The sequence below is a fragment of the Sander lucioperca genome, chromosome 12 (genome assembly GCF_008315115.2).
Source record: "Sander lucioperca isolate FBNREF2018 chromosome 12, SLUC_FBN_1.2, whole genome shotgun sequence".
NCBI lineage: Eukaryota > Metazoa > Chordata > Actinopteri > Perciformes > Percidae > Sander > Sander lucioperca.
Genome location: NC_050184.1, coordinates 10,492,530 through 10,516,387, shown reverse-complemented (window position 1 = coordinate 10,516,387; position 23,858 = coordinate 10,492,530). Strand labels below are relative to the sequence as shown.

Genomic DNA, 23,858 nt, shown 5'->3' with positions numbered 1-23,858 from the left:
AATTGCATGCATTACATTCCTCTCACTAATGGCTTATAAAGCCACTTTTATCAACATATTTGCATTAAGGTTCACACTTTGCATGATGTTCTGTAGCTATGTTTGCTAAAAAAAAAAAAAAAAAAAAGCAGAAGCAAAAACGGTGGGATTGATGCATCAAAAGAAAAGGAAAAGCAGTGCATCATTTTGCTAGTTCTAGACTTAACTTAAAGATTGAAAAAAAAAACTGAAAATGAAACTTTAAGAAATATAAACATGTTTTTCTATAAAAACATGTTTATATTTCTTAAAGTAAGTCAGATATTGTAAAAAAGGAAGAAAACAAAGTGGTATCGTATTGGCGCTATCAAAATATTCAAATTAAACTCAGTGAACTGCAGTTTCATGATTAAACCTAATAGGCCCTTTTCACAGCAGCCATTTTGACATGCCAATGCAGGGCAAACACAGGTTTAATTAATAACATTAATTATTTGCTCTGTTCCATTTAGGTGGCGCAGGGCTCTGGTATGAGCTAGCATGCAGGCCTTGCTCACTGGAATGGCTGTGACCATAATTCATTTCACCTGTGTTTGCCCTGCTATGACATGTCAAAATGGCTGCTGTGAAAAGAGCCTATTCAATCTTTAAAATGCTAATTAGAGGGGCTCCATTGATTCCTTGCCTATAATCTTTACCTTGAAACACAGGGCTATTCGTTGTTATAGCAATAAATGCCTTACAGTACAATTTCAAACCAAAAGGTAAGAGAGGGGGAAGCTAATTATATGAAGCTAGTTAGCCAAATGGCTCGATAACAGAGTAAGATATTACTGTATATTTATTTATTTATATTGGATTATTAGTTATCATTAGTTTCTGTTGTGAAATAATGATTGTCCAGGACTTCGCCCACTAAGGCTGAGATCAGCCAATGAGATTATTTTAGGCTCCAAAGCTGATCTGCCACTTAGAAATCAGTAATGCTATGCGAGTGAGGGGAGGTGAGCAAATGGTTGCTGGTTCAAACTCCAGCTGTTAGCATGCGACTGCAGAGTGGTATTGAACAGCTGTGGTGGACAATTTAACATTTAAAGGCCGTGGTTGATTGTTGAAATTGTTTTCACAATTCCAGAACATCTGGAAAAGGTGCACAACCTGCAACCAATCTAGACATCATTTTCACGCCCGGTGTAAAGATATAAACCGCCACAGAGAGGATTTCATAACTCACATAAATGAGTTGCAAATACATGGCGTGTGGGTGTTTCAATATCCCTCATCCATATTCATAAGAGCTGCAACACTCAGGGTTTATCCTTTTAAGGTGCTAAACTGACAATGACAGCACACAACACACATCACACATGAAAACATCAAATGAAAAGGGGTTCATTTGGCTCATTCCAAGATACTACTTATCCATTTTAGAATGAAAAATGCTACCTATAATTTCTGCAGTAGACATTTCTAGACACAGATGATTCTAGTCTCAAAAATATAAGTATTTTTTAAGTAAAATGACTAAATACTTTTAACGGCTAATGTGCTTTAGTGTATAATGATGATGGAAAGGATCTTTTAAGGATAGTGATAAACACTTTAGAGCATAGATCAGCACTTCAACAGGGGGTCCAGAGCCCCTAGGGTGTCCTCAGAATCAATGCAGGGGGGCCTCCAAAAATGTTAACTTTTGAAATGTTGTCTTAACTTGGATCCAACATATTATTAGCAAATATAAAGCCCCACTGATGATAGGCTGGCAAATAGGTAAGGTAGTTACGAAGATAGCCATCCACAGATACAGTTAATCCTAAGGATTCACGGTGCCACATGTATGTGTAACATTTAAAGATGATTTATAAAATCATGCCGACAATTATTATTTTAATAGCTTAGTATTCTATGCACTAAAAAGGTATGTATAAAGGCTTTAGGCCACCCTACACGTTATTTTAGGCCCAGTTTAATATGCAACTTCATTTTATACAATATTAGTAGTAGGTAGTAGTAAGTCCCTGCCCTGTCTCTCTTTCAGTTAAGGGGTCCTTGGTTTAAAAAACGTTGAAGGCTTTAGAGTAACAAGTAGTGGTGTCAACAATAATCGATTCGGCGATGCATCGCAATGCGTGGCATGCACCATTCAGCATCGATGCGGCAAAGTGCCATAATCGATTATGTCACTGTTTATTTTCTGGCCTTGAGTGGACAATAAAGTTGTGAAGTTTCAATTACTTCCGGGGGCATAACAACAACAATCAAGATGGCTGAGGCGGAGGGAGATGACCGCGATAGACGGGTAATTAAAAACGCACCCAAAGCTTGGAAAGCGGACATCTGGGCATATTTCAGATTCTACGAAGTTAATGGGAAACTAGACAAGACTTATGCGGTGTGTAAAACCTGCCACACTAAAATCAAGCACGTTGGCAATACAACTAACTTCACGAACCACGTTGATCATTGGCATCCTGAGTTGGCTTCAACAACAACAACACAAAAAGTCGACACATCCCAGCCAAGAATTGACAAGTCGCTAGTGTCAACGTTGCCACACAACTCGGAGAGAGCAAAGAGGATCACACGATCGGTGGCATGTTTCATAGCGAAGGATCTACGACCCTATTCTGTGGTAGAAAATGCGGGGTTTCGCCACATGCTTAAAACAATTGAGCACCGGTATAAGCTACTGACAAGAGTTACCTTCACTGATTCTGCGCTTCCCGCATTGTACAAAGAAACCAAAGCAAAGGTAATGGAATCAATGTGTAAAGCCAGTCGTGTAGCCATTACAAGTGGCGCCTGGACTTCTGTCGCAACAGAGTCCTATGTAACCCTATGTACCCTATCCTATGGCACATTATATTAGCGAGGATTGGCAGATTGTATCACATGTGCTGCAGACGAGAGCATTTAATGAGAGCCACACTGGTGCTTATATGGCGAGGCTACTCTTGGATGTTGTGGAGGAATGGCAGCTAACAGATAAAAGTGTTGTGCTGGTGACGGACAACGCCGCTAATATGATAAGTGCTGCAGAGAGAAGAGAAACATTTCTCATTCAAAGCACTGAAAGCAGTGATTTATGTTTTCTTTTTCAGGTTTGAAAATGCCATATCCAATACCCTGTACCATTACATTTTATTTTATTTAATGACATTTATGTCAAAAATACAGGAGAGTGATAATACACACATAGCAGCCAATAAAATCTGTTGTTCAATATCTGACTGCTTGTATTGCCTCATGACTGATGAAAAATTTGCCATGTTGTGTGCAGTAGAATTTTGATGCATCGCAATGCATCGTAGAATCGAATTGAATTGAATTGAATCGTTACCTGGTGAATCGTAATCGAATCGAATTGTGAGGGCAGTGCCAATGCACACCCCTAGTAACAAGACTAGTGGTCTACAGCCATGCTAATGGTTCTGTGAGGCTGTACTTAGGCACAGCTGTGCTCTACACTAAATGCTAATGGCAGCATGCTACCATATAGTCACAATGACAATGCTAACATGCCGATGTTAAGCAGGTATAATGTATATACCATGTTCACCATCCTAGTTTAGCATTTATTAATTAGCAATAAACACAGAGTGAAGCTGAGGCCGATGGGAATCTCCAATCCAAATCCAATCACTCATCATTAGTTCACAAAGATCAATTAATAAACTGAAAGCCACCCTTCCAGAATCAGATACATGGACTATAATCTCTCTCTGATCCTCTTTGGTCAGATAATTGGTGTCACTCTCCTAGTTTAGTCTTCTGAATGTTATCTGATGCAAAAGGCGTCGGAATGTAACAAGATATGGATGCTGGCAGTGCTTATTAGATTACCAGAACAGAGAGTGCCATCAATTAAATTAAATAATGATCTGTGATTCTAGACAGAACAGGGTGTTCAACCCCCAACACACAGCTGTAAAGGAACTGGAAAACCGTTATCATTACGTGCTTTTAAGACCAAATTTTAAGCAACAACTTCTTTTTCTCTCAAGTGGTAGATAGTTTCCTTCAATCACGTTTCAGTCGTTTGAACATGAAGAAGAAATTTTATTTTTGATGGCATGACAGGACTTTGTGTGGCTTTGTGCTTGTTAAATAGTCATAATAATAGTCGGTCACACCTGACATGTTTATATAAAATTATCTTTTTGGCTTGCCTGGCTAAGTCTGCTAACTGTTATCTGAGGCAAATGGAATCAGAGCGTAGTACAACGGATATGGAGCCTGGCACTGCTTATTAGATTACCAGGATACACAGTACAATGATTAGGTGTGATAATAATGGATAATGTTTAGTTTAAGTATTAATCCATAGCTGCAGACATAACAAGGCTGGAGATCTGCCACTTAGAGCTGAGGGGATATGGAAGGATAGTGTGTGACTTAAAAAAAAAAAATTAATTAGTTTGAATAATTATGGCGAATACTTCATTCTAAAGAGGCTAAAAAAAAACATCTAAGGGACTGTACATCGTATATGCACATTCCCATGATATTTCCTCACTGTGAACATGAACTTGTCAAATTGTCTGGGTAGATATCTTCTGAATAAAACAAAATCCTAAAAATAGGTTTAAGAGATTGTGTTTCTATTAAATATTGTATGGAGAAGATAGTAACTGTTAATAGGAATAGGGAGCTAATCCATAATTCATGGGAACACAAACAATGGCAGGACCAGTGTATTAATTTGTATAAGATGGAGAAGTGAGAGTCAAATTCAGCAGGGCTTTGTGTGCAATTCACATGTGTGTGTTTCAAACATGTACATTAATGTATGTTTTGGGGAAATATTAAATTACATAAGCATGAAGTACCCAAAAATCTTTCTACTATAAATATATGTGCGGCAGGAACAGAGAACAGTTAACTAGGGTGGTGGTTGGATTTTATGCTGTTGTGTCATGTTTTCCAGTTTGCACTACAGGAAATCCCCTGTGGGTTCCTTCAATTAATTAACATCACAATTTATTGCACATGCTTCCTGCATGAATTATGTTGAGGCAAGTAGGAGTGACTGTAGTGTGTGTGTGTGTGTGTGTGTGTGTGTGTGTGTGTGTGTGTGTGTGTGTGTGTGTGTGTGTGTGTGTGCGTGTGTGCATATTTTGTGTGTGTTAATCTATCACAAATGCAGTCCAAATCCCTAAATCAGAGGCTTATCAACTTCCTCCTTCCACTTCATTAGCATTATCCATTATTATTAACCTGTAGTACTCACTCTGTCTCTCGTGCTCTCTCTTTCACACACACACACACACAAACACACACACAGAGGACCACATGTACAAGCATGTGTACCTGAGCAGAGATCAAAGCTTAGTTTTAAAAATAATCGCACATGAGCCAGACGGAAGCTGCTGTACTCTACATACAGTAGGCAAATTTGAAAATCACAACCAGTAAAACCGTCATGACATGCCGTGCAAAGAATGACTAACACTTAGTTAAAGGTGCAGTAGGTAAGACTTATAAAACTAACTTTCTGTCATATTTGCTGAAACTGACCCTATGTTCAAGTAGAACTACATGAAGCAGGTAATTAAAAAAAAATCCGGCTCCTCTGACACCACCTACAGCCTGTAGTGTGATTTGCAAAAAGCCACAGCTCCTTGTTCAGATACACCAATCAGGGCCAGGGGGGGTGTGTCTAACTGCGTGTCAATCACTGCTCATGCACACGCATTCATTCTCCCTTGTGGGGGGAGGGGCTTAGGAGACCGTTTTAGGCTTTAGCGGAAAGGGGGGAGGGACTGAGAAGTTGTCGATGTTGGCTAAGTCCTGGATCTTCGCAATCCTACCTACAGCACCTTTAAAATTGACTACTGTTCTCTGGAAATTGACATCCTGCTTTTCTTGCTTGGATTTGGGTTTTAAAAGTAAATTTGTCATGTAAAATATTGGCAGTTTGTGTTTAGATTGTACAAAATCAAGCACTCCCGTTTGACAGGTAGACTGAACAAATCATACACCAACTTGCCTCATACACATTTGTTACACAGGTAACCTTTAAAGGTAAACTATTATGTTTTTCCTTATCTTCTGTCACATCTATAATGTGATAATGTCAGATTTTCATTTTAAATGTGGCCAGAGCTTCAAATAATGAGGTAAACGTATTTCAGAGAAACCTATGTGAGCTTAAACTGATTTCCCCACTGTTCTGAATGCTCTGGTTTCAACCGTTTTTTCTACTCTCGGCTCGGTGTCACGTAGCACCCAGCCGGCCTTCTCCGGCCTTCTATGATTTGTCATCTGCTCTAGGTAGGCAGGACTGAAGTGTTGTTGTTTCTTTAAGCTACTGCAGTGCTAACATTGTTGCATGTAGCTGCTCGCTAACGGCAGTTAAAGATGTAATCTTGGCTCCCAGTGTTGTTCATTTCTCCCCAATTCCTGGTCACACTGCTGCTGAAACATGTCTGGTTATGTAGTATTTTGTTCAGAAGCCTTTATCTGCGATTTCTGACGGTAGAAAGTGCTGCTATATTCTCTTGCTGTACACTGCTAACTAACTCAGTAGCTGCATGCTAACACCAGTGAAACCTGTAATCATGGCTGCCAATGTTGTTCATTTCTCCCCAATTTCGGGTCACACTCGGTGTCATATTTGGTTTATAAGTCTTTATTGGTGTTTTTCACGGTACAAGGTCCTGCTGTATACTCCATTGAAGTCACCGACTGTACGGATATAACAACAGGAACGCTGATACAGAATCTGACCAATCAGAGCAGACTGAGCATTTTCGGGAGTACCGCTTAAAGAGACAGGTGCTCCAACAGAGCGTCTCAGACACAGGGTGAATACAGGTGCAGCAGCCATGGGCAGTATAAGAAAAATAAAGTGTTTTTTGAACATTAAAGCTTGTAAATATGTTCTAGTACAAACACAAAATACACGTATGGACCTGAAAATGTTATATAATAGATCAACTTTAAGTATAATACACATTTTCACTATGTAGGGATTTCTTTTTCTTTTTAAAAATTTAAATCCATCTTTAAGAGACACTGAATGTGTTGGCTGACTGTGTCAGAGAGCAGTGGATTTAACTCTATTCTTATTTTGGAGAAAGCAGTTTATGGTGAATCTGCATAATACCACTGAAAACAAAAATACAAAAAAATTTACCATTACAGCTTATCGGTGTTGTTATCTCTAATAATATTAGTCATTTACCCTTGCTCGGCAGTGGATGCTAATTTGTTAGGATAGAGCAACAGGGCGAGTGATGTAACAGGTACACATGGATGATTCAGGTGTCAATGTTCTTTCCCACAAAAGCAAATGAAAGATGAGACACAACAACTCAACCGCAGTTTGTTTAATCCAGCAGAGTGTTTATCGTGCTGTCTGCCAATTATATGGCCTTGACCAGTGGGAATAAATGGGTGCCAGCATGGCTAACATATCAGACGTGGCCTCGTGCTTCTGGTTGTGTCTTTCCTGTCTGCCCAGGGAGGCTGTGATTTGATATTTGTCACCAGTCGCTGACGCTGGGGCTGATAGTTTGAACCCGTCACCAAAGGCAAGCGTAAACCTCCTCTCAATCAAAGATGGCCTCTTAACCTCCTCTCTTCTCCTCATCCCTCAACCCACCTCTGAATAACTTTAGTCACATTAATCTGTCCTTTTTTTCTTTGGATCTTAGTCTCTTATCCCTCCTTCTCTCTCTGAATGCCAAATACTGGAACATTTTGCTTCCTGTCTTTACATTACACCTGTGAAGAGTACAATGAACTTAAACACACACACTCACACACACACACACACACACACACACACACACAGTCACGACCCATGTGTCTTGCCTCTGCACATTAATGGAGATTCCGTCAGCGCCTCAGGTAGGAATTATTGCCACTTGCTGAGCCCTTAAACTCACTAGCTATGTTTCCATCCACTATGTCAATCGAATTATCTGAAGTTCGCTAAAAACATTGAGGCGAACAAAGCCGGTGAAAGTGTTTAAACGGCGTTAAAGCGAATAAAAACCTGTGCGTAATGACCTCACGTGCTGTTTTGCGGTCAAATTAGTATATTGAATAGATTTGAGACATGTTAAGGTGTTTCCATTCATGTTCGCACTCAATCGCACAACATTCAAGCTAACATTTGCGAACAAAGTTTTGCTAGCCAAAATGGATTGCGCCGTCTACCTACAAATGATTAATATTGCGCAAGTTGTAATAGTGCTTAGTGCCAGCTGATGAGTGACATATCAAGCTATAATAAGACAACAACGACGCTATCAAAACATCGCTATGATGATGCAGATGCACGTTATGGCATTTCATTTTTGCTATCTAAAACAGCCGTTAAATGTCGCTCGTAAAGCGACATATAACGTTTGTCCACTTATATCTGTCTTTGTTGACACCCGCCATGTCTGCAAAAAAGCGGAAATACGTGGCGGAAATGACCTAAAACTTCTTCGTTTTATGGCGGGTTGCAACCATAAAATGACCTGAAACGTAATTATTTATTCGGCAAATAACGTATCCATCAGTTTATTGCATAAGCCGTTTACCAATTAAGAGAAATTCCATTGAGATGATCTTTTCCACACTCAAACTTATGTGCGTTGAAATAAACTTTTTGTTTCTGTTGTTTATCATCTAAACCTGAAACATTAGTCAAGTATGACAAATATGACTCTCCGCCTACAGAATTAAATTATTCATACCCAAATGCTTAGTCCCTGACTACTAACAAAAAATCAGCTGTTATTGATTCCATTTATTCCACCAGATAACTACAACAATCGTCCCTTGTTGCACAAATCCACAGTGGCAAAGTAAGGACAGGCATATAAAAAAAAAAAAAGATTTAATCATTATGATATGATAACATATCTCCTTGTCAAACCTGACCTACCTCAGTGAGATGCGGGTTGGGGTTGAATCCACACTGGTTACAGACGGTGGCCTTACACTGGGTGCAGGTGTTGTAGTTGGGTACAGCCGGTGGGTTGGACAGCTCTGTGCTTGTGCACACTGGGCACAGTTTGCTGCTCGGCATTGGTGCGATCTGCGGCACCGAGTAGGGCGAGGTGGGCGTCAGGCCGCGGTCAGGAGACACAGAGGGAGACCGGCCTGTCCTGGAGCCGCCCGAACCGCTGAAGTCGACTTGGAGGTTTCGACGGGAGGCGTGCTGACCAGGACTTGGCTGACCTCCATGGCCTCCCATGCTGGACCCAGCTGGACCATGAACCATCCCATGGCCAGACCCGGGGCCATGCCCCATGCCAGGCCCCTGGCTTGACTGCATATGTCGGGGGGAAGTCGGAGCCTCGTGAGTGGCCAGGCGGTAGGGCTCGACAGCTCTGGTCCCTAGTCCTCCACCTCCGCCCATTCCTACTCCCCCTATTCCTCCCATTCCTCCTCCTCCCATACCTCCTCCTCCTATTCCTCCCATTCCTCCTCCTCCAATACCACCTCCACCTACTCCTCCCATTCCTCCTCCTCCATGGCCTCCTTGTTGCATGCCAGGCTTGGGGCTGCCCATCGGACCCCTGGAAGAGAGGGACAAAGCAAAAATAAAAGAGATTAACATCAACTCTTTTAATTACAATTAAAGGGTCAGGATAGATTCCTGCTATCACCCCAATATTATAGAAACAAACAGAATTTCGTTCAGTCCTTAGAACACTGAAAACAACATTGAAACAGTTTGACTATGGACTAAAGTAGTTCTGATAAATATTGTTCACAGCAAGATCCTTAAATCATCAAGAGTAAACAGGACAAAAAGAGATTTTGTTAATGAAATGTTGTTGAAGCGTTGTGCATGGGACTGGAGTAAGTACCTACTCCATTTACAAGGATTTTGCATGGTGTTTTCTATTTTTTTTAACTTTCCCCCAAAACCAAGAATACAAGGGCAAAAGTGTAAGGAATGGAATAAACATGTGTTTGTCTGCTCTTATGCTGCCAATGTTAGCATCTTCAGCTGCCTATCTTACTAAGTAACTACTAAGTAACCTCCAGTAGTAAACCACTCAAAGCAGCACACACTTCAAACTATAGTGCGTAGTTTCTGTCGCCCCCATGAGGAATTCTAAGTAATGACAACAACACTGTCGGCGCATCCACATGATACAAGCCCTCCGTGATCGTGCACGCGCCCAAACCCCTCCTCCACGCAGTTGCTAGTAGCCATGGAGGACACGGAGGATTTTAAAAAACATGACGGACTCTTCAGAAGAGGTAATTATCTTCACTCGAGTTTCTGCGCGCAAAAGTCGCCAGAGGCCACAATCTTCTGAACACTGCCATACTGAGAAATACAGAGAGTTGTGTGGAGCTGATAGTCTTAATTAGCTTTGTAGCACCTCATTTGGCAATGGCTGGAATGTAACGGCCGTTCATTAATATCAAAAAGTTACGCACTAAAGCTTTAATTATGCATAACTTTAACAGTAATATAATTTTAAAACTATAAAACTTTAATTAACAAACTCACTGAACTACTCTAAACTAAATGACTCGCCATTTTGGCAAGTTAATGACTCCTTTCTAACCCTAAAACTACCTTTAAAATAGTCTGTGTTGGTGTTCATTCAAATTTTATATAACAAATTAATGGCTGAATGCAATTATAGTATTGATATTTTTTTCTGCTGCAAGAGCAGAGTGAATGTAATAAGCAGCGTTGCTTAATGCCACCCCAGTATTAAATGAAAAAAATATCTTATTTTATTGAATGCATTATTAAATGAATGAGTATTCAGCCTGGTAATTGTCACTGTATTCTAACAAATTCAATTATATTCTTACTGCCAGGGAACCAGCAGCAGAAACAACATTAAAAACTGGCAAAATAATAACTGATTAATTTACTTGTAGCTGCTGAAAGCTGTGGAAGGACCTCCGAACATCCACAGGCATCAACAAATTAAAATGGAAATTAACAGGCTGCGGCAACCGGCGACGCACACACACACATACAGTACACATTTGTGTGTCAAAGGCGACATGCACACATACATTTTTCAGTCAGAAAATAACACACAAAGTACATACACCTAGACAATATTAAATGTGCGTACACTTCAGGCAGGAGACACAAACACACACCTGAGGGGAAACAAATCGGTACAAAACCGAGGACACCTATATTATTAAAAGAAGTTGATGTTAACAAAGAAATATTCTTCAAGTTTTCCCTTTTTTGCATATGGGGTGATAAAAACTCAACATGAGTGACTTCAGTAGTTTCATCAATTCATCAATTTTCAAGTAGATTTTTTGTTGTAAAAATCAGAACGTATGAAACCTGTTGCTGTAAATTTGCAGCATCATCCTGTTATTTTTTCTGTATGAATATTTTAAATTTTAATTTTCTTTACTTACTGCTCTATACAAGAAATGTTTTTAACCCTTCTGCCAAGCTAGCTGCCCCACTAAAACACCTGTAAATTAACACTTGATGACTGTAATCGGGAAGTCAGGTAATCAGTAAAAGAAGATAGAAAACCTCATTCAACTGATTTGACTTTTGGAACTGAAATATCTCAACAGATTTTTGAAATCATGCAAAATGAAAGGTTTGTTACAGTATTATATTCCCTGTATATCTAGTGAATTTTCAGACACTTCTATGTGATGACTTTACTAGCATCATACAGTAGTATATCCAGGGGCGTAGCACAAGTAATAAAATGTATTAAAATTGAATAAAAACTACATAATAAGTTGTACATATACAGTAAACAACAACAACACCACAAAATAAAAAAGTTTTTCAACAGGAAAATTTTAGAACAGTTTACAGTTAAATTGTTTAAGACCTAGAAAACAATATTTCAGCAAATTTAAGACTTTTTAAGGCCTCAAATTTAGATTTTGAAATTTTAGACTTTTTAAGACCCTGAGGAAACCCTGGTAGAAAGGTATTCTCTATGGGCCCCTCCCCACATCCACAGCTATTCATTCTAGCAGGAATGTCCAACACCCCTGAGTATATCTCACGTATATATATATATATATATATATATATATATATATATATATATATATATATATATATATATATATATATATATATAGTGTTTCTGATCTGCCTGGTTACAGTTAGAGAAAGATCACCTATAGTACATGATTGAAAGACACCAGCATTGACTGTTTTAGGAGCCAGGGTGCAAACTGTGTGTTGAAGTCACACAGAGGCCATGGGGATGACAGTCACTATTCTATTATATTATATTATACTCTATTCTTTTCTATTCTATTGCCTGTGCTGTCAGTGATTGAATGGGTCTAGGTTTGGTGTATTACCAACTTTAATGGTTAATGCACACAGAAATTGGAAATGTTGATTTACTGAACTCCCATGTCACAATGTTCCAGTCTGCCTCTCCTTTAACTACAAGGTTTTCTTCTTGTGGACAGTCTGGTCGTGACAAAATCTCTCTGTCTATGTCTCTACTTTTTCTCCTTTTCTGTTCTCTTTATCTATGTCCTCTGTAATCTTTCTCTCTATAAACTTTTCTTTTTCTCCATCAAACCCTCTCTCTTTGCTCAATCACTTCTCTTTTCATTGCCACTCTGTCTCTCACCCTCTATTATCTTTTCAGTGGGCACTGACCATGGCCTCGCTTGCCCAATGTTTTCTTTTTTCCTTTGTTGAATCTTGCCTTTTTCAACATTTTTATTTCCACTCTCGTAAAGAAGTGGATCGTTGGCAACAGTTTGTCTTTCTTATACCTTCTATAAGTCTACCATAGAAAAACGCTCTTGTAGGTCAAAATCAGAGACTGTTAAACTGTATCTGTGTACACATTCTGTATTTATTCATTGATAGTAATTTCAAAATATGTTCAAATGTTAAATGAAATTTCTGCAGTGTTTAACAGTGTTGACTCTCATTTTGTTATCATTTTGGTTGAAAAGATTCACCTGCGGCAAGCATTTAAAGCGGATCAAGTAAAGCCTCAATTATACTCCAATCTGACTCGTACAGGGACAGCTGCGGACACCACAGACGCGTAGTAGTTATGTTTATACTATCTGCTTGAACGACGTGTTCCACACATGCGCAGTTAATCTCTACGCTGCCACTTGTAGCGTACTGCGGTCAGTTTTTTGGACGGTCCCCCTTGACCCTCACAGACATGAGCGGATGACGACATTTACGTCACACAGACTGAACCGGACCCTCGTAGACACGCGGACGACGAAGGTATAAATTGAGATTAAAGGCTAGCAGTTGGCTTTGTAGGGCCAGAGTGACAAAAAACTACTGATTTTACTGACTGTACACTTCAAAGTCTGTTTTGCTAATAAGACACTACACATCCTTCAGTCACAAATCTACAGTAGCTACACATTTTCAGACCATCACAGAGCAGCAAACCAATCAAAAACTAATCACTGTGCACACACACTACAACACACACAGCTGGAGTTGCTGTGTGGTGCATGTGTGAGTGTTTGAAGGGGAGTGGGGTGACTCATCAAAAACCTCGAAGTTTCACTGATTCACGCAGCAGAGACATTGAAGGAGACAGGATAAGAGACTTAAAGCTGATGGGAAAACTGATGATGGGAAAGGAGGTTGAAAGAGAAAACGAGAGGCAAAGGAACATGAACTACAGTACACTCGCAGCAAAATTGGTTCTATATTTCACCAAAAGTGATTCTGTGTCTATTCTTCTACCAACACCTGGTGTCAGTTGGTTATTCTGTTGCTATAGCAACCCCTACTGGCACAGTTCTAAAGCAGTAGTTTAACCGGCATTGTTACATCCAGCCTTTCTTTTAGATCTGTGACCAAACAAATGCTGACAAGCATCGTTCAACTGCTCCTCAAATTTTACGACTTCAAATTATTATTCAAGTGTCTACATTTTGAGATTATATATTGTATACTAAATATCATGGACTAGCTGATTGCTTGACCAATTAACCGGTTCTAAAATATGGTTGATTAGATCATTGCGCTGAGAATGAAGGAGGAGGGGGTGAACTGTAGTCTGCTGTCTGACTGCAGGTTTTCATTTGCAATCCCAGAAACTCCCCGGAGGAGGTGCTTTCAGTTTTTATTGATGTTAGCCTTAGTATTCTTCTCTTCCAGTTGATACACAGAGCAAACAGAGGTTTGGGTAGGATTTACCTGATCATGTTCCCCCGTAGCAGGGTACATTTCTTATCACACCTCTAGACCAGCAGCAAAACAAGACTATTTAGGTTATTGGTGGACCCAAACTAAACATCTATTTCCTCCCCCTCCTCCTCTGCCTCCATTTCTTCCCACTCTGGGCTGTTGACAGAATTGCTTTTGTACGGCCCATTTATTTCCATCTGCCTCCCCTCTCTTTCTCCTTTCTCTCCATTTCGCCTCCCATTTTTTTCTGTCCTCTCTTCATTTCTTCTGTCCCCTCTTTTTTCTTTCCCTTTCGTCATTCCCTGTCTCTCAGTTCTTCGGAGTTGTGCAAATTAAGTTTGGGGAGCACAGATTTGCTAGTTAACCTAAGTAGAAAATGTTCATGTTAATTTTTCATTCATTCCTGCCCATGACATTCATGATCTTGGAAGGTCAGCAGACTAGCTAGCTACGAACAGAGTTCACTCTGAGAATTTAAATAAGCTTTAAAAAAAAATGTTTTGCATGTTGTTAACTTAATGAAGTGCTAGGTTTGTGTTAGCTCATAAAGACAGGCTAAGACAATCTAATGTCTTTGACAGAAAAAGTGTTGAACTGTGTTGGACAGGAAAACTTCTGTGGTTTCGCCAACAGAGGATACATTTCTACCTGCCTCATCTTATCACCCTTTTTTCTTTCCTCCCTGTCTCCTATTATTTGTTCCCCTTTCCTCATCCCTTTCTTTCAAATCTTGCTATGCCACAGAATTTTGGAGCACACTAGCTAACTAGTCTGAATAAAACAAGAATGCACTGTATAATAATAAAAAGGTAACAGTTTGGCTATAGCATGATGCTAACTTAGGGGACCACTAAGCCTCGTAACATCAGCTCCCGGAGACGAGCAGTGACAACCTAGTTTTAAAATTTCTTAGACAGGAAAACTGTGGTTCCACCATTAGTAAAACGGTGCCTACTTCTTTTCCCCCTACTTTGTCTCCCACTAGTTTCTTTCATCTCTTCTTCTCCGGTCTCCTTTTTTAATTTTCCTTTCCTCGTCCCCTTTTTTCATATCTTATTTACAGGTACCACAGTTTTCCAGGGCACAGGTTAGCTAACTGGCATGAATACAAAAAGGTACTATAAACATAAATTAAATGCACAAATTAAATGTTTTCACTCTTGTACATGACAGTCATGTTCTTGGAAGGTCAGCAGACTAGCTTACTAGCCTACTATCTATCAGTTTGGTTAGCTTGTTTTTGGGCTAACTGAGTGCTAGCCTGTATAACATTAGCTACCAGAACCAGAACACGTCTCTGGGCTTAAAATTTTTAGGCAGGGAAAGTGTAGTGTATCCTTTCTACCACACTGGCTCAGCTACTGTTAAAAAGTGTTCGTGGAGCTAAAGTCCTGTCTTCCCTTCCTACCTTAAGCTGGTTGCAGGACTGAGTCTCTTCCCTCTCTGCTAACCTTCAGTGACTTTCTCATTCGTCTGAGAACAGCAGAGTCACTCCTCAGCTCAGGGAGGAAACCAGAAGGTCACTTTCTGAATCATATCTCATATCTCTGCTGTTCTTACCTCTTTCCTTAGTTCTTCACTCTGTAGTCACAGGAATATTTTCAGGCTCTTCCTTTCAGATATCTGAATCAAAACGTGAAGCCAACCCATTATCAACACTGTTTAATATTTTCACCTGGGCCAGAGTGCTGATGCTCTTTTCTCCTCCTTGCTCCTCTATCAGATGATTCAACACAACACACCCTGCTGTTACTATGGGCACCAGGTCTATTGGGTACATGAATGCATGCACAAGTGGAGGCAATGAATAAACATATTTAAGCACATGCATACATTTTGCATACCGTATATTTGGAATGAAAAATAAAGCTTTATGGGGAAACTGGGCCCTTGCAGCAGCAAATTATAAAAAGGAAAACTAGATTTTTGGAAGTGGGAAACAGGACTTGTCAATATGTGACAATTTGCACATATATTCTCACTAGTGCGTGGCACTGTTTTAAGGAATAAGTGGGCAACGCAGTCACAGCAACCTTATGTCTGTGTGATAAGTTTACTCTGTATTACATCACACCATGTATTTTCTGGTGTTTGGCTATGTCAAAATGCCAGCCATGTGCTTGTCATTCAGAGGCTGTTATTGTGGAGCTGCAGGGCTTTCATTTCTATTTTTTCCATCAAACTAAAGACTACACCAAGGGATTTCACCAATTTACTCTGTTAAAGAGGAAGAATAATTAATTAATTAATTAAATCAGGCTCTTATTGGCATGAAAACCTGTATCGTCCCAGCTCTCTGTGGCACAATTTGACACATCTAAACTATGATGTAGGAGATGATGATGACCTCCTACCTTCTCCCTTCTAGTAGAAATGTACCTTGAAAAGTACCTTGAAAGCAAAAACACTGAATGCCAAAAACAGCAATACAACAACAACAACAACAACAACAACAACAACAACAACAACAACAAATCTTACAGTGATACTGTGATCTCAAGCATGTCACTTTGGTGTTTGATTCATATTGCTTAAGCTAACGTTATATAACAGCTGTGTCTATTCCACACATTTAAGCTCAAAAGTACATAATCTCTTCCTTTAGTTGAGGGTGAAATTGCTGTGGTATGATATCAATTTATATAAATCATTAATAAATGAGGAAGAAGAAAGAGAGTAAGAAGATCTACATAATAGTAAACAATAATAATACAATATGCCAAAACATGATAGCATCACAGCATGAGTACTTTCAAGATTGACAGTCTTAATTATTGTAGCCTATATAAAATAGCATGGAGCTCAACCATGTTTGATCTTCTGCCTTAAAAGTAGTTAAAGCGTTCATACCATGGAGCTAGATATGATAGTGTTCATCAGCTGATGAACTTAGCAGTAATTCAACATTAGAGATGCAAAGTTTTAATCAGCAGATTAAAAGAAATAAAGTAAAATCATCATGCTGGAGTATTGTGCAACTCCTTATTACAGTAAGCACGTGGTAAAGCTGTGTTATGTAATCAGTTATGTCAACAGTTGTATGGCAGTGCAGTGTAAGGGGCTTTGCTGCAAACGACTGTAATGATACCACATGGTGCTGAGTAAAGGCCACAAACACTGACCTGGATTTAAATTGAGATGAATTTTGTTCCCAAATGTGGAAGTGATATCCACCCCTCCCCCAAAGAATGGACACACTCTCTAAATGGCTTTAAGCACAATTAAAGAAGGGTAGTGGATAGAGGAAGCCGGCTGCAAGTAAGGCTTTCTTTCTAATAGAATAGAAAAAAGAATTAGATAGTAGTCATGGACGATGTCTTCAGCGTCACCACAGCTACTATATTATTTCTCATTTTAATCACCTTCAGTGGGGTGCATAGTAGGCCCACCACACCAGGTGCTTGATGGTTGCTGTTTGATTTACAGCCAGAGAGGCTGGAGACTGAGAGCACTAACTGTATTCTACGATACCCAGGTGCCTGTCTACCCACGTGCACACTCATGTGCACACACACGCACATGCACATGCACACGCACGTTTACTGTATTTTGCAGCACTGATACTCTGTCAACCAGATGTCTAATGTACCTCTCCATCTATTTACTGTATGTCTTTAGCCCATATCTTTGTAACCTTCTGATGCGTTCTCAGCAGATGGCTGCTATAAATGACAACCACTGTTCCGTCATTTAAATGTTTATTTAAATGTTTTTGTTTGTGTGGAAAAATGATATATGCATTCATCTACATGCAGAGTGTGTACACTGTTTGTTTCTGTGTGTCCTGGTTATTGTCATGTATGTTTCTTTCTGTGCTGAATGTGTCTCCAGCAGATGTGCTGTTATTCCATGTGAACAGTATGATAGGATGACAGTAACCTGCACTCAGACACCAGTCTACGTTTACCTCTCTGTGTGCAGGCTCACTGTGTTTTCAGCCGTTAGAGATGCCATTAACACCCCAGTGCGTAACAGACGTTTGTATGGTTCATTATGAACCATACAAACACACGCCTGCACCTATAGTATGCATAAAGCTTGCAATCACATTGAATAGGATATACAAATTTTCACAAATAACCTCTATTTCTCATGCATACACACACACAGCAGCAGAGACTGATTGAGATGTACTGTATAATGCCTCATCAACTCTTCTCCAAGTCAAACCAAGTCCCCAAGACAGAAAAGGCTAGAAAAGAAATTGGATTTAGAAAATTATGTCTGTCTGGCTGACTTGCAGGCTGTCTGTCTGACTGATTACTTGTTAGCTGGTCTCTCTGACAGGCTGCCTACATGGCTCATCCTGCTGGTTGACAGGCTGTCTATTTTCTGATTGGCCAGCTTATTGACTAATTGACTGAGCGATTATCGCTGTCTGACTACAGGCGCTGCCTCGATCAGCTCAGACGCTGAAATGAAAGCAGCCAAATTCTGACAAATGGAGGCAGGTGTAAAAATGATCAAAGTGAAAAAGCAGTAAGATGCAGGAGAGAGGAGAGGGTAGAGGGAAGGTCTCAGGGAAGAATTACCCTGCTTAGCATGCTGCTCCACACCTGGAAACTTATCCTTCACCCTCTCTTTCTCGCTCATCCCCACATTTATACATATTTATGCCTGCAGACACACGCACACACAAATGGAAATCCATTTCAAGGTGTTTCCCTTCCTGCTGCACCTGCTCACTAAATTCAATCTGACTCTACGACATTATGAATCAATATCTACCAATCTGAATCTTCTATAGCTATATATAATCTATAGCTTGAATCAGTCCATAAAACGAGCCCAGTTCTAGGCAGGGGCACGGGGGGGCAGTATCCCCCCTTCATCCCATATTTTAAAAATAAGTATTTTATTTTGTCCTCGTAGGTTCAACCAATCATAAAAATGCCACACGGAAATACCATGTATTTACAATATATAAAACACGGAGACACAACAAGAGAGCGTGACACTTTTCTAATCTGCAGGTTTTCCCTAAAGCATAACTTTGGCCAGACTGCACACACTTTCCACCTGAGCAGGTTCAGTGGAAGACCGTCAGACTGGAGTATTCTATCACAAAGCTAGTTTCATGTTTCTGTTTCCCCTGTCACAAATTCGGCGCATCTAATGAGATATAGTGTTTACCAGGCAAGGATTTAATAATTGGAAAACCGCATTGGCGAAAGAAAAGGGATCCTCCTCTGCTCCGGATGGTCTGGCAAAAGCAATCTAGAACTGGCCCTGTCATAAAACATCACATTATGAAGAGATAAACACAAAGAAAGGCAAATTAAAGCTGTGAAAACGCTACTTCAGATATCAAAATGTAAGCACAGATGTCTGTCTCTTACACACTGTAGATGGTATATCATTTGTCACAAGCCACATCAAAATGTAAAATGGAACAGTACTAGTAATAGAGAAAAAAATTTCTTAACGTTACATTTTTTTTATACATTTTGGAATAACAAATCAGATCATCAGCATGGGATCGAAGAAGTTTCCCTCTCATTGCATTGTGAACTTTTAAAAACACCCCTCTACCATCTCCTCTGCACTTAAATTAAAATTCCTATCAGTGGTGGGTCCCCACGAGAGGCGAATAAATGTAATTTAACAGAGGAGAGCAAAAACCAAAGGGAGAGGACGAACGGTGCAAGTGTAAACACAGAGGACTAAGTAAGTGTGAAGATGCATGCAGAAGAAATAAACAGGCGAGCATGTTGCTGTCAGTTTCAAATGAATAGACTTTAACAGTAACACTGAAAGTAAAATATACATGCAAATATATGCATTGAAAAGAGTGTGCAGTCGTGCTTGCTTGTGTGCGTGCATGTTTGTGCAGGATGATGCAAGTTTTTGGTCAATGTAAGTTAGAGCATCTTTACTTTCAGCAATGTGACATATTTCAGAGTGAATAGTTATAAGGGAGATTTAAATCACATCCTACAGATTTGATTGGATCAACCCGTTCTCACTCCCAACTCGTAAAATACTGACGCTTGGTCAGCGGCTCTCAGCGTCAGGTACCGACGCAAAAATCACCATTTAGCGTCTGTACAGGACACACCGGGCAGAGCAGCAGCTCGGCCGCAGCGCTGTAAGATGACGTAGTATTAAGAGCGACAACGGTAGCGAGTAGTATAAAAGACCTAAAATTTGCTTAAGGAGGTTGGTTGGAGTGGTGGATGGGTCAAACAACACAGGACTTTCACCCAAGAGACCGGGGTTTGTGTCCCGTACTTGTCCCGTGTGTTCTCGTGCCCCATGTCAGTTAAACGTACATCCCGACCCAGAGCGTCAAAAAGTGACACCAATAGTCAGGGGCGATTCTAGGATCTGACCTTTGGGGGGGCTCAGCTCCTAATGAAAAGTTGATAGCAGTTAAGCTAGGGGGGTCCGGGGGTATGCCCCCGTAAGATTTTTTTTTTTTTTTTTTTAAACCCTTAAATCATGACATCTTCTGAGTTTTGGGGAAATAAATAGACAGATTGAGTCATGCAATTATGACAAACTATATATACTATACTATACAAAATATTTTCTAATCAACTAGGAAATAATCAAATAAAAGAGAAAACAAAAAACACAGTAGTCCTACTATATATATATATATATATATATATATATATATATATATATATATATATATATATATATATATATATATATATATAGTAGGACTACTGTGTCTTATAGGCTACCTAGCCATTTTCTCACCTTGTTCATCTTGCTCTCTCTGCCCTTCTCCCTCTCTATTCTCCTCACTCCTTTGTGCTGTCAACCAGAAGGCAAATGTAATCGACTAATCAACAGAGAATGCATCGTGTAGGCTACCAAAGGTTGTACATTCACCTATTTATAACATATGTGAATATGGGGTTGCTGTTCAGTGCAGTGGGATAATATTAAAGGCTTATCTTATACTTTCTCACCTGAACCTGGCTGTTTTCTTTTAAAAAAAAGAAACGTATATCCATCTATGGGGAAACAGACTGTGAGTCAGAGTTTGTTCTTCCAGTGTTTCAGTTCTGATATGAATGAGTCTGATGATCCGTCAGGTCGAATTATTTATTTTTCATTTGCATTGACAGTTAAAAATAAGAAAGTGTCTGGTAGGGAGGTAGCGGTGCTCAAGCCGTTACGGCAGGCTATTAATAGCACACTTTAAAAACTCGTTATAGGCTACTCCTAAGCTACATTTGCCTTTACCTTACCTTTTCAGTGGTTGAAAGTAGCCATACTCTGACGACCGAATTCCCCAAAGTTATCTGCGCAGACTGAAGAGTAGGCTGAGGCGCCCTCGTTCAGGGAATCGCAGATAGGCTGTTGACTTTAGGCTACAACTGATCTGAGCCTGTCGTCATTTATCCTATTCCATCGCTAAAATCAGGTTTGCAGAAGTAATAACGTTTGAGCACTAAACGATTTCACAAAATCACAATGATAAGGACTTTATTTTTCAGGGGTGCTGAGATGATTTTAAAGGTGCTTCAGCACCCCTAAAAATAGCCTAGCGCCGCCTATGCCAATAGTCCCGACCCCGAGCGACAAAAAGTGACGCCAAGAGTCCCAACCATTAGCGTCTAAATATGACGCTAAAGGAAACTTTTTGCGTCAATAACAAACGCTAAAGGCACCTGACCAAGCGTCGCTTTTTGTCGCGATGGGAGTGAGAATTTGTTGATTGAATGACTCTAAAGGTGGTGTGGTTTATTTAACGAATACTGAGCAAAGGAGCTGTAGAGGACTGTTGGCCTCCACCCAGACCTCACTCACCTACAAATTAATAAACTAAAGTTAAACCACACTCTTTTGAGATTTTAAAAGTTTTTGCTGAATAAAACCTAAGCACCCACCTCCTTCCATGATATCGCTCGCTACAGTAGCTCCTATGTCAAGCTAGCGTTCAACGCAGGTTTATGTGATGGGTGGTTTATTAAGATGGTCACCCAAAATCATATTTGAGTGGATAAATGTATGCATATGCCCCCAAATTCAAGATTAGCCATTAAGAATATTGCAGCGTTTTACAGGAAGACAAACGAGCACAAACTGAACAATTACAACAAGGACGCAGGATTAGAATTTGTAAAGATAAAAAAAAAAAAAATAGTGGTTAAGCTAATCTTAAGTATAAAGTATTGTCTAGAACAAAACCTGTGCACTGTCTCACTTACTGCTGGTATACAGTATATTTGATCAAACATTTCAATAATAAACAAAAAGAAGCCATATTTTCTTGAAAATCTATTTTTTAAAAGAACATAGACTTTCATTTATCCTCACAAATATAAAACTACAAACATGTGTGTCCAAGACTCGGTTTGTCGCAATCTATCATCAGTGTAATGACTTAATACTGACTGGTGGAATCGCTCTCAAACAATCTCCTTCCAATTCAGTCTGATGTATTTTATCAGTAGGAAACAGGAGGACAAAACTACGAAACATCGAGACACAAAATCAAAATGAATTTTCTCTTAAATAGCATCTGTCTTTTCTCCATGTTGAACACACCCAACTTTCTCCTTCCATTTTCCCCAGTCTCTACTCTCCTCTCTCTCCTCTCTCTCTCCCTCTATGGTCTTTGTTTACAGAGCGACTTGTTTAGTCATTTTATAATTACTCTCATTAAGTTAACCAACAGGCCCACGAGCGGATCAACAAGAACAAAGGCAGCATTGTGCTGCGGGTAAGAGAGCAAAAAGAAGGAACAACATAGTTCCACCTCACAAAATCAGAGACGCACCTGAGTGGAAGAATACACGATTGAAGTTAAAATGTACTCAGATTAGCTGTTTAGACTTCAATTTGATCTTGTGGACATACAAGGGCAGAAGCACCAGATCAATCGAAACCTAAGCCTTATTAACATTAAAACAAGCATTAACAACCATAATATTAGCCTCAATAACACAGAACACATTTCAAAAGATCAGATTATGTGAGTTGACAAGGGTGTACTTGTTTGTAATGTATTTTGGTACAGACACACACACACACACACACACACACACACACACAGTGTATTTTTGGGCAGTTGAGTGTAGCAGGAGGTAAATCCTTCACCGGACCTCTGAGAGAACACTCTTTCCAACAGGCTACTGACCACTGATCACTGACTGTGTGTGTGTGTGTGTGTGTGTGTGTGTGTGTGTGTGTGTGTGCGTGCGTGCGTGCGTGCGTGCGTGCGTGCGTGTCATTTGTGACTTTTTCTTTAGCACTGACTAAGCCGATGAGCTAAGCACGATATCGTGAAATGTACACATATAGAGATATAGTAAGAAATAATAATCAATGCCAGTAATCGATGGGTCAGACCATATCGGCAAAGTACTTCAGTTTTCAGGAAGATGCTCTAAAAAAAACATTACTAGGCTAACACAAATGTTCAAACTGTTCCTCATTATGAGCAAGTCCAACAGGTGATAGATACTAAGTTGTTGCTGTCTTTTTTAATAATCAATAATTACTAATGTAATTTAATTTAGAGTAACTCTTGTTTTTATTGTAGCAATTTGGATCCCCAGCAAGTTGGCTGTTTCTATGTTTCTATATCATCACACTTCTGCTGCTCTCAGATAAAAATTGTGTTTTTGGTAAGGTACGTGTTACACTATTGGAAATGCATTTTGTTTTTCTTTACACCTGACGTAAATACATCTGTCTAATTCTCTCTTCCCTCCTCACTTTTAAATAGTATTTCCCCCAACCAGCCATCTTTTTGCTCGACTAGCAGCAGCAGCAGCAGCAGCAGCAGGCTATTTCATGCTGT

The 23,858-nt window shown here is 39.7% G+C and overlaps 1 protein-coding gene across 5 annotated transcripts in view; it reads right to left on the bottom strand.

Moving 5' to 3' along the window:
• Nucleotides 1-23,858, bottom strand: part of bsna (bassoon presynaptic cytomatrix protein a) — a 168,030-nt gene that overhangs the window by 126,683 nt on the left and 17,489 nt on the right. For all 5 annotated transcript variants that reach the window (XM_036008276.1, XM_036008277.1, XM_036008280.1 and 2 more), the window contains exon 2: nt 8,864-9,500. In XM_036008276.1, the coding sequence (XP_035864169.1) occupies nt 8,864-9,500 (637 nt within the window). The remainder of the gene's footprint in view (nt 1-8,863; nt 9,501-23,858) is intronic.